This window comes from Anastrepha ludens, chromosome 4 (genome assembly GCF_028408465.1).
Source record: "Anastrepha ludens isolate Willacy chromosome 4, idAnaLude1.1, whole genome shotgun sequence".
Taxonomy (NCBI): domain Eukaryota; kingdom Metazoa; phylum Arthropoda; class Insecta; order Diptera; family Tephritidae; genus Anastrepha; species Anastrepha ludens.
The window spans coordinates 37,304,967-37,319,206 of record NC_071500.1 but is presented as its reverse complement, the minus strand read 5'-3'; the positions used below and the strand labels follow the sequence as shown (position 1 = coordinate 37,319,206).

Below are 14,240 nucleotides of genomic sequence, written 5' to 3'. Positions count from 1 at the left end.
TTTTCAAAAGTTGATTTACGGAATTCTCAGTATAATTGACTAAACTTTCATTATATGCGGGTAATGCCATGCAGGGTAAAAATGTTTGTTGTCGCACAAAAATCAAAAATAAGATATATGAAATGTGAAACATTTTTGGTTTATATTTTTATTTAAAATTTCGAATTTTCTTTGCTCGGTAAAACTTGTGGTAATTGTGTTGCGCGGGCGGGTGCCAAAATCAAACTAGTAAAGAATTCATTGGTACACAGCTTTTTAAGTAAGTTTAGGACACATTAACCCAGTAGAAGAATAATTGGGACGTAAGAGTTTATTCTGATAATTATTTTTTAAAACATGTTGAAGCAAAGCTATACGTATCTTTAAACCTTGATCATTTGCTATGCGAAAACTTCTTAAATTGGAGTCTGTAATAGTTATTGAAAACCCTTTTTGTTATTTTTACATTTGTTCATAACTATCGGAGAAGGCATGCAAACCGTGTTCAACAAGTGTATGCCATATGTTTTGTTCAGTGTTAGTTCTGAAAATGTTACAAGGGCAACAGTTCGGTTATGATAGAATTCACTGTAAAAGAAAATATTTTTTACCATTCACAATAACTTTTAAGTTAAGTTAACTTTAGCTGTCAGCAGCTAGGCTTCGGTGACTGATGCTCTCTAAGGAATGCAGAGAACGACTCACGACTCAGAGTGTTCCCAGGACAGTCGGTTCTACGTAACCGGAACGCCTCCGATTTATATCCGGCCAAGGACCGCCCTTTCAGTAGTATTCTTCGTATACGCACGGGGAATGTTTATGCTGCTACAACAACAACAACGACTCATTGAGTTCCATTGTAAGGCCAACGGTTGATAAATACTTATATTAGTAAGTGGAAATACAGCAGCAAGCAATAAAAGACATGTGCAGCCTCCATAAATATGGTTTCTGGAACGAAGACGGAACTACGGAACACAGAGAAATCTTTAAAAAACTATTTGAACAGTATCCACTGTTTCTGGCTTCTAAGGACGATCTGCTGACCAAAGTTTCATTTGAAAGGGAATTTGATGTCAAATGATCACGCAATGGACTAATCCAGAGTGCATTCAAAGAGGTTTGAAAGATCTTTTTTTTACCGATGGGTCTAAGACTGAAATAGATTCTGCAACCGGATGCTACTTAAACAATAGTTAGGTAGGTAGGTAGGGTGGCTGTCGCAAAGACACACTTAGACCTCTCGTAGGTCCATTAAGATATCACCGGAACTTATTCTTACACTATGGGTTCCTTTTCAAACCATCTGGTAGCTTTAATAAACGAGAAAAGCTTCGTTAGTTTTAGATGCGCTATGCCCGCTACATCAGTTAAAAATGCCATATCAAGAGTGCGGAGCCTCCTTGTAGCTAAGCTTTCACACTCACATAAAAGGTGTCTGATTATTTCCTCTTGTTCTGTTTTAAGACAGCTTCTACAGAAATCGAGGTACGGGAGTCCTTCGGGAGTCATTTTTCTTATAGGAGTCGCTGCTGATACTGATAGCCAAGCGAAACTTTCTCCACCCATATTCGATCAAGGGAGGAGTAGATCGGGATAGGGCTTGGTTAACCTGTTTACGGATGGCTCGAAGTTGGGCGGCAGGGTTGGAGGTGGAGTATTCCGTAAAGAGCTCTATCATACTCAAATTCAGGTCAGCCGAATCAATGCAGTGTGTTCCAAGCAGAGGTGGCCGCAATCAAAGAAGCAGCTGATTGGCTACTTACTTGCGAAATACCTGTTAATAAGGTAAACATCTACTCCCATAGCCAAGCGGCAATTAAGGCCATGTGCTCTTTATGGTGCATTCGAAACTGGTCAGGGAATGCCTGGTTTCACTTTCTATTGCATCCGAACTCTTTGATATAAGGCTAATCTGGGAGCCTGGTCATAATGACATTACGGGAAGCTGCGAAGCGGACGAGCTGGCCAGATAAGAAATATGCGAGGTATTGCCCTGCGAAAGGAGATAATCGGGATCCCCTTGACAACCTGTGCTCCTGGAAAGATGGGACTCGCGCTCGCTGATGCTAGGCAAGTACTCAAACGTGTAAAATCGCGAAATCCTTCTGGACACGGGTAGATGGGAGGCGTTCAAGGCGAATTCTGAGGATGATAGAATCTCAACTCTCAAATATTGTGGGCATCCTCACGGTTCACTACCCGCGGGGTATACATGCGGTGAGACTCGGAAGTACTTCGAGTCCTTTTCGCAGCAGCTGTATGGAGGATGAGGTGGAATCATCTCAGCACCTGCTGCTTAGCTGCCCCGGTCTCGCGGGAACAAGATTTATGATTTCTCACTTCTTTCCTACGCCCGTTGATATAGGAAGCATTGATATAAAAAATCTGATGCACTTCATCAGCAGCATAAAGCGGCTTACACAGCCGGAAATTAGTCACCATTCGTAATTCACAAATACCTCCTCTCTCCCCTCTCCTTTCGTCATATCGGTTTTTCCTTCCCCTCTTATCCCCTCGCAATCTCGACTTCTGTCTGTATTCTATCTTATTTCTTCCTCTCTGTCACTTCTCTCCTTTCTTCCTTGCCTATCATAGCGTTTAATTTCCAGAGCTTCGAACCCAATTGGCCTTTAGTCATGGTTCGACTTTTTCCAATTTCAATTTCAATGTGTTGACAAAAAGTGCAACAAAAAACTTTTTAAGCCTCCGGAAGGCCACTTCTGGCAGCCTTTCTTTAAAATGTGTATTGGAATACATTTGCTTTAAACAAAAGTCTACATTGATTATCTACTGTGTTATGAAATATTTCATTAATTTAGCAGAAACATTACTTCCAACATCATTCATACGTTCGCTAATAAAAAATAAGAACACTCGGTTGAATTTTATTTTATTTACATATTTAATTTGTAGAGTAAAACCGCAAAGTTGTTTGAGCAAAGTTTTTTGCGGTTTGCATTACATATTTGATTACTTTATTTGCATTTAGTTTTTAATATAACATTCACACATTTCTCCACAGCATTACTTTAGTCCTCTATTAAGCCAACCGGAAATATGTTACTCAGCCTTTGCCGCAGACTTATCGCAATTGTAGCTAACAAAAACGCAAAAAAAAAAAAAAAAATAGTAATAAAGCTTCAGTGTTTGCTACAAAACAAATTTACTTACTAAATAAGTATAATAATATTTTTGATTTATTAAAATAGGTATGGGAATAAGTTTCCGCCCTTTCTTAGCCGAAGTTTCGAATTCTTTAAACAATTAAATAATCCATGATATTATGTGCCATTGGAAACTATAACTTTACTCCATTCTCAGGTAGTCCCTCTAAATATTTCTGAACCGATTTAGCAACGTGTGGCCTGCCGTTGTCATGCAGCAAAATCAGTTTGTCCTGTCTACGGTCCCATTCTGGCCGCTTTTCTTTGAGAACTCAATTCCAACGTATTTGCTGCAGTCGGTAACGATCGCCAGAGATTACCAGTAATGGTTTCAGATGGTTTAAGGAGTTCATAATATATGACTCCTTTCTGATCCCACCAGATGCACTACATAATCTTTGAAGCATGAATCGTTTTTTTCGCTGTTGATGGAACTGGTTCACCTGGCTATCTCCAACATTTGCGACGCTTAGGGTTATCATAATAGATCCATTTTTCGTCGCCAGTGACAATGCAATGCAGAAAACCTTTTCCTTTCTGCTGATCAAGAAGCATCTCACACGTCACCAAACGTCTCTTGATATCCCTCTCCTTCAATTGATGTGGCACCCAGTTTCCTACAATTCCCGTCGCTAGCAAACGTTGACGTAGCGACGGTTGATCTGTCAACATCCAACTCTTTAGACATATCTAAGGGCTCGACATACGTCTTCAGCGAATAGTTGTTGTAGTTGAGTATCTTCGAATTTTCTCGGTAGCCCTTCGCGATTTTTATCACTCCCGCCGAAGCTGTCACTTTGGAAGCATCGAAACCACTATTTACGGGTTGTATTTGATGGAGCTTAATTATTCTAAATATTGATCAATATGCGACTCGTTTTAGCTGCACTTTTCTTTAAAAGGTAAAAACGGAGGATGACTTCTCGCGAGCACTGTTTTTTCGGGACGAACGTAGACATTTTTGACGTCAGATAAAAAAGAATCTCAACGCTTCAATTACTACGAACGAGACCTCATGACCTTCAAATTACCAGTATAGGTATTACTAGAGCAAACACAAAAATCGTATCAGCAGCGACGACTCCTCTTTTACGAGCGCGGAAACCGATATTAACAATCAATAAGATCGTAAAGACTTGTGGTGTTGAGAAGTTTGCTGGCTTCTTTGTTAAAGTGCCTCTAGAGCCTCATAGTTTTTTTATAACATCAGCGCCGTAGGAATGATGGATATCTCTCTTGCACACGTATCGAGTTGCCTTAACAATAGACATTTTTTTGGGGTCGTTGGATTATGTTTATATTATTTTGACTGGCAAAGCCACGAATTTGAGCGCCATAAGACCACACTTGTTTTTTATAATTTTATTGAATATCAATATTTTGTTATATATGTATAGAGAGTTTTGAATTTCGACCAATAAGCCAGCTCATTTTTATTATTCAAAAATTATGTTCGTTTCGTTTTATTTTTATATGCCCCTTTCAATGCAGCTTAGCATTGGGGGTTAAATCAAAATATTAGGCAGATTTTGCGTATGAAAATGGAGCGCCTAGTAGCATGATGATTTGATTTTTTCTTAGTCAAGTTCACACGAATAGATTTACTACTGTTTAATTTTTTCGCCAGGTTTTCGCCCATTTTTCTACTGCACCTATAGCGGTTTGAAGTTTAGCTGCCGCTTCTTCGGCGGTTTTTTCCATTGCGGCGGTTGCTGTGGCGATCATAATGCTTGGTATATCGTTCATGTACAGAAGGCAAAGAAGGGGTCCAAGGATGCGTTTATTTTTAATTTGGAATACTCATTGCCTTGTTTTACACGAAAAAAAAAGTTCCGTTTTATAAGATTTCATAAAAGCATTGTATTGAAGGGGGAGGCATGAGTTCAATTTGTTGATAAGACCCAACGTTCTCGAATATTTGCGCGACACCCAGTAAGACTGCTTTTCTCTTCGAACGATTTTTTTGTTTCATCTGTAATTTTGTGCGCCTGGTCTATGGTGGAGTGCTTGCAATGGAATCTAAACAGGTGTGAATATATCAGATTAGGAGACTCAATTATTGGTTTTAAGCGATTTAGAATGAGCTTTTCCAGTAATTCTGAAATTTGTGGCAACAAAGAATTTATGACGGGTATGAAAAAACGATAGGGGAATGTTTTCTTGGTTTGCCGATCATAATCATTTCCGCAACCTTCCACAGGCCTGGGATCGAACGAATTAAATAGACTGACTAATTTTACGAGACATTTGTTGGGCTAATTTTACTAGGCTTTTAATAATTCCGTTGTGATTAGATCAAATCTGGCTGCCTTTTTGTTTTTTAGTTATGTGCATGAATAGAGTGGTTCCTGGATCTAAGGAGGAATATAAGTCATCGCACTGATTCTCGTTCGGTTTAAAGTTGTTGGATAGATGGTTTGCAAATCTTATCGCTTTATCCTTATCACTTCTCGTGACGGTTTGGTCTTTTTAAATATTTCTTAGATTTTTAATCAGAGTAGTGGTTTTTTTCAGCTGTTAACTCAGATCAATATCGATTCATTGAGTCACTTTTTAAATTATTTATTTCTCGACTCAGTTGCTGAGATGATTTGTTAAAATTACTTTTAATTCCAGAGAACCGTGTGTGTTCCCATTTTCGGTGAAGAGAAAGTAACATGACACAAAGTCTTTAAATTTTTGAAACAAATTTTTCTGTATATTCTTCTTCTTAACGGCATTAAATTTATTAAAACAATCTTAATTTAGTTTAGATCAAACCATTGGTGGTTAATAGTTCCCGAAAATGTATTATTTGCCAGAAAGCGAGGTCCGAACTAAAAGATTCACCAGTCTCGAGGCGCTGAAAACAAACATTGTCCGTGAGTGGGCCAAAGTACCTGCAAGTCACATTCGGGCAGTTTGCGATTCGTTTCTGGACCGTCTCAAGGCCATAGTCAAGGCAAAAGGTGGTCATGTCGAGCAAAAGTAAACTGATTCCTAATTTTGCACTATTTTCATAAATTTTTTAACTCGTTGGCTGCCACGTATCACCGGTGATCACAAAAAAAAACCTCCCCCAGGTGCCAAGTATCACCGGTGATCACAAAAAAAATCTACCCCCAGGTGCCAAGCAAAAAAAGTCATGTTCCCGTTTGAATTTTAACGAGATATTTTTACCAGAACAAGTAAATCAAAATAAATCGGTATCAAACTTGAGTTCATAGCGAGCAGTTGGTTGCAAATTACAGTGAAAAATAGTGAAGTGAAGTTGTGAAGTTATGAATTCCGAGGAAATACGTGATGCGTTGAATTCAATGGAAAATTCCAGTGTTAGTGGTGAGGATTTTAGTCCAGATAAAGATGAGTACATCCCAGATTCAGGCAGTGATACAAGGAGTGATGAAAGTATTGATGAAGACCTCGATGTTAGTGCTACAAATGTTAATAATACTGCAGATGAAGAACAGACGGAAACTACGACAGCATGGACCTCGCCTGCTACCGGAGAGACTTTGAAGAATTTCGAAGAATTTACCAATACACCCCAGGTTTTGCCATATGATGCCGGTACGCCATTTCAATATTACAGAAAGTTTTTGACCGATGAGATATTGGATATTATTGTTGAAGAGACAAATAGGAATGCAAACTCTCAAGTAACTGGCATCGGTACTCGCAGCAGCAGTAGGATGAATATGTTGAAAGATACTGATCGCCAGAAGATCATGGAGTTTCTGGCCATAGTCATGTATATGGGAATGGTAAAATACCCTGCAATAACCGACTATTGGAAACCAAGCACATTGTTCAAAAACACATTCGTCCCACAAGTTATGGCTCGTAACCGGTTCCAGATCTTACTCAAATTCATTCACTTCGCAGATAATGCCCAGTCCTCTGAAACAGTGTCAAAAACTTATAAAATGCAAATATCCTGATTTTCGTCAAAGCATTATCCTTTTCATGAGTGGAAAAGATAGCGCTTCAATAGCGCGCTCACCTCCGCAGGGAAAACACTTTTTAATAACGTCGACAGAAGCAACAAAGGATGGTAGGCGCAAGAGACATCGTTGCGGCATGTGCTATTCAGAATTAAAGACGACAAAATCGTTGTCAGTCGCCAGGAAGAAGGCCAAACTAGTGGCAACATACTGCACCCAATGTCGGGGGTCACCATACCTATGTCTTAAACATTTTCAACAACTACATTAAAATTAAAAACAAAAAATATAGTTTTTTCTGTTTCCAGAATTGAATTGAATTTTCTCATTTTTAATTTCGTATTATTTCAAAACTTTGTATTTTACTATGAAATAAAATATTTTTTCTTTTAAAATAAACTTTCATTTTTCTCAAAACTCCTTCCGTTAGGGTCCCAGCCCCTAAAATCTAGGGGCCTAGGCGTGTATCACTGGTGATACATTGGCACCTGGGGGTAGTTTTTTGAAATGATCACCGGTGATACATTGGCACCTGGGGGTAGGTTTTTGAAATGATCACCAGTGATACATTGGCAGCCAACGTGTTAATTTGAATGGAATAAAAGTAATTTTCTGAACTAAATTTAGGACCTTTTTAATTGGTTATACTTCGAGTGGCGGACGTATAACAGATTTGATTTGAAGGGCAAAAATGAAAGACTACAAAGTTCTATGCTCATTTATAAAAATTTTAAAGTATTCAAAAAACTTTCAAAAAATGCACGTTTTACTACTAGAAAACCCAAGGTGCTTCAACAATTCGCTAAGGCCATTTTACAAAAAGTTTGCTAATTTAGCAGTTTCCGACATAACATCTTTGAGGACCTCTTTGCATATAATTTGATGTTTCCTTATTTTTTCCAGACGCGCCAAAAGTGTTCTGTAGGGGCTAAATCTGGAGATTATGTAGGTCTTTGGCAATAGTTTTGGGACATTATTGGGAAGCAAAACTTCAATTTATGAGCCATATGCTTGAGGTCATCAAATTGTTGAAAGCAGTATACATTTGATAACCCCAGCATCCCAACGTCTGTGAAAAATCTTCACTATTTTGTGAAGATAATTAATAAATAATAATGATGTTAATTTAAAAAAAAAACACTTTGTAAGGGTAGAAGCGCGAAATATAACGAATAATGCCTGTAACGCCGCGTAATTAAAAATTAAAGACCGTGCACGTTCGATGACAATTTCAAAAGTGGAGTTTATTACACATGTACTGTCCTTATATTAAGCCTAAAACTAAGATAAGAGAAATAGCGGAAATGGAAGAACAGTAAGTGGATAGTTAGAGAGAGTTTGCAGTTAAGTAAATAGAAATAGGAAGAACGGAAAGTAGGTATAGTTGTAGAATAAAGTCAATGTTCGGAAGTAAATAGAAATAGCGACAGCAAGAAACAGTAAAGTATACTACATACCTACTTATAAATAAACAATATAAAATAACTTAATATTAAGCTTTAATACAATTTCAATTTTTAAACAATATAAAATAAACTTAATATTAAGCTTTAATACAATTTCAATTTTTAAATTCAATATTATTTAATTTATTCTATTCTAATGGTTTGCCAGAATCTGGCTTAACACCGGCCACCTTGAAGGAATCCAACAGCCTTCAATTCTTGTTTTCCACCGGCAGCACGGCGAGTTTGTGAATAGGGCGTCGTACTTCACCCGACCTAGTGGTGATGTCTGCGACTCGAATTTTGCCGTCCGCTCCGGGAATGGTTGCGGTTACTCGACCGAGCACCCAATGCTGCGGTGGTACGTTGTCTTCGTGGACGACGACGAGTTGGCCTGGTTGGACGTTGGGCTGCGGGTGCACCCATTTGTTGCGCTGCTGAAGCTCCAGAAGGTAGCTCTTCGACCACGCGCGCCAAAATTGTTGCTTGAGAGAGCAAACAAGCTGCCATCTCTCTAAGCAGCGGCTGAGGTTGACGGGTACCTTCTCCGGTGGCAAAGCTCGCAAGGGGCAACCGATTAGTGCGCCGGCGTTAGCGCCTCGCCGTCGTTGGGGTCGTTGCTGAGTGGTGCGAGCGGTCGGGAATTCAGGACCGCTTCTACTTCGACGAGAAGCGTTGCGCTTTCTTCGGCGGTTAACAGCGCGTTGCCTACGGCGCGCACCAGCAGATGTTTGGCCGACTTCACTGCTGCTTCCCACAGGCCGCCGAAGTGGGGTGCCCTCGGAGGTATGAAGGCGAAGATGAATCCTTCGTCGGCGGCGTATTGGAGAATCTCCTCTTTCTGTGCCAGAAAGGCTTCCCGGAGCTCCCTCAGCTTCCTCTCTGCTCCCACGAAGTTCGTCGCGTTGTCGCAGTATATTTTGGCTGGCATCCCTCGGCGCCCAATGAACCTTTTGAGAGCGAAAATAAATTTATTAGCAGTTAAATCAGTTACAAGCTCTAGATGAACTGCCTTTGAAGCGAAACACACGAAAATGGCAATATACATTTTCACGGGAGGGCGACCGCGAATTTTTAAGGTTATGTGAATGGGCCCGCAGTAATCTACCCCACATATTGTGAAAGGCCGTTGGGTGCGTAATCGATCGGCGGGTAGATTGCCCATGATCTGACCTTGTAATTTTGGCTTATAACGAAAACAGTGAATACATTCTCTTACAGTTCGACTACAGGCTTCTCGAGCATTTACCAGCCATATTTTTTCTCGCAGAAGCGCTACCAATGCCTTTGGACCGGCATGGTGATTACGAAAATGTAGGAACCGGATGTATGCTTTCACAAAGTGCGAGTCTTTGCGTAATAGCAAAGGGAACTTAGCATCATAGGGGATTGGCGCGTTTAATAAACGGCCACCTACTCGAATCAATTTAAACGATAATGATGATTCCGAGTGTTCATGCAGAAATGGAGTTAATTTCTGCAAACTTGAGGGAAGTACGTTATTTTTCGATAATTTATTCATTTCATCGCTAAATTCAAAATGTTGAATTATTTCGACAATTTTAAGGAAACTCAATTGTAATTCCTTTGCCGTGGGTATTATTTCAGATTCTGCTTTTCGCTCTCGTATTTTTCGAAGCCATCTGAGTATATAAGCGAAAATCCGAAGCACTTTTCTGTGAGATGAGAACCTGTCAATTATTTCGAGAAGTGGATTTGTTGTGGCATTGATTGCGGTTAACGTAATTGCGTTCTTCTTCTTCTCGAGTGCTTCTTGTTCTGGAGAGAGACTGAAGTTGACATTTTTTGGCCATGTAGCAGGGTCTTCTAGGAGGAACTGTGGACCACTAAACCATATTGAATTACCCAATTCGTCCACGTTACAACCCCGAGACACTTGATCCGCTGGATTTTGTTTTGTGGGCACATGACGCCACGACACATTCTGGGTCCACTCTTGGATCTCGGACACTCTATTTGCGACGAAAGTTTGCAACGACGATGGATGCGTTTTAATCCAATGCAGAACTATTTCGGAGTCTGTCCAGAAAATTGTTTGTTCTATTGGTCGACTCAACATTGGTGAAATTCTTGACCATAATTTGGCAAGAAGATGGGCTGCCGAGAGCTCTAAACGCGGAAGAGATTTAGTCTTCAGCGGAGCTACTCTAGACTTTGAAGTAAGCAGCGTGCATTTCGTACCACTAGCGGATTGGCTACGTATATATACACAGCAGCCATACGCTATTATTGAAGCGTCGTAAAAGCCATGAATTTGGCAGCTGGCACTCGACTCTGTATTTACATACCGAGGAATGCTAATTGATGGAAGCTGCAACAAATTGGATTTAAAGTTTTGCCAGCTAGTGTCAAGCCGCAATGGAATCGACTCATCCCAGTCTAGCTTTTGAATCCAAAGCTCTTGTAATAAGATTTTAGCTTTGGTAACTAGCGGGGCTAATAAACCAAGAGGGTCAAAGAGGCGAGCGGAAACGGATAAAATATTACGTTTAGTTGCTCGCAGCTCGCTAAAATTATCTTCCAGAATGAAGCGAAAAATGTCATCTTTCGGCTGCCAGTGGATTCCCAGCGTTTTGGTGGAGTCGGTATCGCTGAGCTGCAATAATTTTTGGAGACTCTCACTATTCGATGAGCTTGTATGATTGGAAAACCACTTTGCTAATTTCAGGCCTGCCGATTCTAAAATTATATTTACTTCCTGTTGTATCTGGGTGAGGCTTTCTATACTGTCGGATCCTGTTAATAGGTCGTCGACGTAAAAGTCATTCCGAATGACTTTGGAACCGAGTGGATATTTGGCTTTATTTTTGTCGCTTAGCATTTGCAGACACCGTGTGGCGAGAAATGGTGCAGGCGCTGTGCAGTATGTTACGGTGTTTAATCGAAAAATTTGCAAATGCTTCGATGGATCCTGTCTCCACACTATGAGCTGGAAGTTCCTGTCGTCTTCGTGCACCAATATTTGACGATACATCTTCGTGATGTCAGCAGTCATGGCATATTTGTGCAATCGGAAGCGAAGGAGGGTCGAAAAAAGCTCCTCTTGAACGATCGGTCCGACCATCAAGGTTTCATTCAACGCAACTTGTGTTGATGTGCGACTCGAAGCATCAAAAACTACGCGCAACTTGGTAGTTGTGCTCTGCGGTCTTAACACACACTGGTGCGGAATGAAATAGTGCGGCTCACTCGGGAGTCGATTATTTGTTGGACTCATATGCCCCAATTCGAGATACTCTTGCATGAAGTCCAGGTACATTTTACGAAGTACTGGATCTTTCAGCGTCCTTCTCTCCAGCGCCTGAAACCGCCGAGCTGCGGTTTCATACGAATGACCGAGTAATTTACGGTCGGTTTTGAAAGGCAGTCTGACTTGAAGCCTTCCACATGGTAAAACCTGTGTGGTTTTCGAAAAAAATTCCTCACATTTTGCCTGCTCTGGAGTCAGTCGTGTGGAATTTATTTGTGCAGGTATTTCTTCCAATTCCCAGAATTTTCGGATTGTGGTATCAATACTAGCAACGCTTTCTTCAAATTGACATAATGTGCTACTTACTTGGGCACTGGAGCTATTATTTGTGGCATACTTACCTGAAATTATCCAGCCTAACACAGTTTTTTGCAGCGTTGGCTGCCTTGGGCTGGTTCTGATCTGACCCACCGATAACAGATCAAAGAATATTTCAGCTCCTAAAAGTATGTCTATTTTCTGACACTTGTAGAAACTTGGGTCAGCTAGTTCAATATTTTGTGGGATTTTCCAGCCATTTGTGTTTACAGTCCGATCTGGATGATTGACTGATATCGAACGCATTACCCAAAAGTCCGCCGAAAATTCAAAATTGTTGATCCTCGATTTTATATAAGTTTTAAGCTTGCCTTGGACCTTTTTATTTGAATTGCCAATTCCAACTATATTTAGAGCGAATTTTTCCTTACGGATTCGCAATTTCTGCATAAGCTCTTCGGTCATAAAGTTTACTTGAGAACCGGAGTCAAGTAGAGCTCGCGCTTGCACGTAAACACCGGAGCTGGCCTTTACATTAACTACGGCTGTAGCTAACATGACTCGGTCAGGCAGGCTGCTAATATGCATGGCCTGTGACGTCGAAGGTTGCGGCTCGGTCTCAAAGGAGATCGGATATTGATGCAACATGGTGTGATGCGAACGGTTGCATACACCACAGCGATTTGCTTTGCACTTTGAGACCGTATGTCCCTTGCGCAAGCAATTTATGCACAGGGAAATCGATTTTGCTAATTCAAATCTTTTAAGTGCAGTAAGCGCTTGGAATTTTGGACAAGCTGCCAAATAATGGTCCTTGGAACCACAGTGAAGGCAAGTTGGCAGTTTGGAATTCGTCGCGATAAATGTTGTCTTTGAGGGTCGCAGTTGTTGAGTTTTTGTTTTCTGCCGCGTATCTTCATTATTTGGCCTTTGTTGGGATGAGGAAGCTTCTTCAGCTGATAAATGCTGGTATCTCTTGTTTAGCATAGCTTCACACTCAGCCCAAAGCGGCAGCTTATCATAGTCAAGTTGCTCCTCCCACTTTGACCGAGTAGTGGGATCAACCTTCGACATGACTATGTGAATCAACATCGCATTTGAAATAAGCTTATCGTCACCCAGCGATAAAAGGGAGTCATATACTGCAGACACTGTATCAATCATTGATCGCAAAGACGTCGCAGAAGGCCTTTGGATTTTTGACAATTCAAAAAGTTTCGACACTGTATTAAAAAATATCAGGCATTTATTGTCATAAACCTTTCTCAAACTTGCCAACGCCTTTGGATAATTTTCTTCAGACATTTGGAAGGACTTCACTGTGCCTAAGGCTTCACCGGATAGACATGATACTAAATGATTAAATTTTTCAATATCCGGGATTGTGGGATCATTATGCACGAAACTCTCAAACAGACTCATAAAGTTTTTAAACTCGGAATATTCTCCTTTGAATGTAGGTAACGACATTTTTGGTAGTCGCGAGCTGTGAGGTGCAGTAAAAGATGTTTCGGCAATTGACGATTTATTTCTCGCCAGAATGGACTTTATAATGGACTTTGTTTCTACAATTAAGTCCTCTAACTCTCCACGGGCAATGTCTTCTTCGTCGATTTCCTCAATTTTCGACTGACATTTTATGAGTTTTTCGCTGTGGGAGTTCAATATGTCGAGTCGGCACTCCAATTCGATTGGATCTAGCGACATGGTCTTTTCAAGGAGGCCAGTTTTTATGCGCACTATGCTGGTTTTTGCAACAGTTCTTTGGGGCTTTAAATACTTTAAGTCCATCATCTCCTTACTTGGAGAGAGACTTGAAATAGCCGACTTTGGTTTACTCATGTTTTGAGATTAAAGTTCGCTGCTTTAGCCTGTGGCTTTTGTGAAATGAAAACGGTTCTGGAAGTTTGTCAGCACGAAAACGAAAACGAAAGCGATAATACTGAAATATATTATATAATAGCTCAAACTTGACCAGAACTAACGAAAACGAGACGAAAATAAGCGGCGAACAATTGAGTCTTTGCTCAAACAAAATTTGTATTGTCGAGAAAAAAAAAAATTTTTTTTTTTTTTGAAAATATTGTGGTTGATTAACAAACCGCAATTTCGTTTGGTTTTTTGAAAAAATCCCGAAAATAAACCGAAAAATAGTACTCGCAAATTATTTGGCGACAAACAAGTTCCTCTACCTCGG

General features: G+C 40.3%; 1 protein-coding gene across 1 annotated transcript; it reads right to left on the bottom strand.

Annotated features, from left to right (window-relative positions):
• Nucleotides 1–9,091: 9,091 nt before the first annotated feature.
• Nucleotides 9,092–13,885, bottom strand: LOC128861782 (uncharacterized). The gene is made up of 3 exons (XM_054100163.1): nt 13,315–13,885; nt 10,824–13,119; nt 9,092–9,464 (listed from the first exon to the last, which is right to left on the bottom strand). Exons 1-3 carry the CDS (start codon nt 13,883–13,885, stop codon nt 9,092–9,094), a joined length of 3,240 nt encoding a protein of 1,079 aa, XP_053956138.1.
• Between the last annotated feature and the right edge of the window lie 355 nt (nt 13,886–14,240).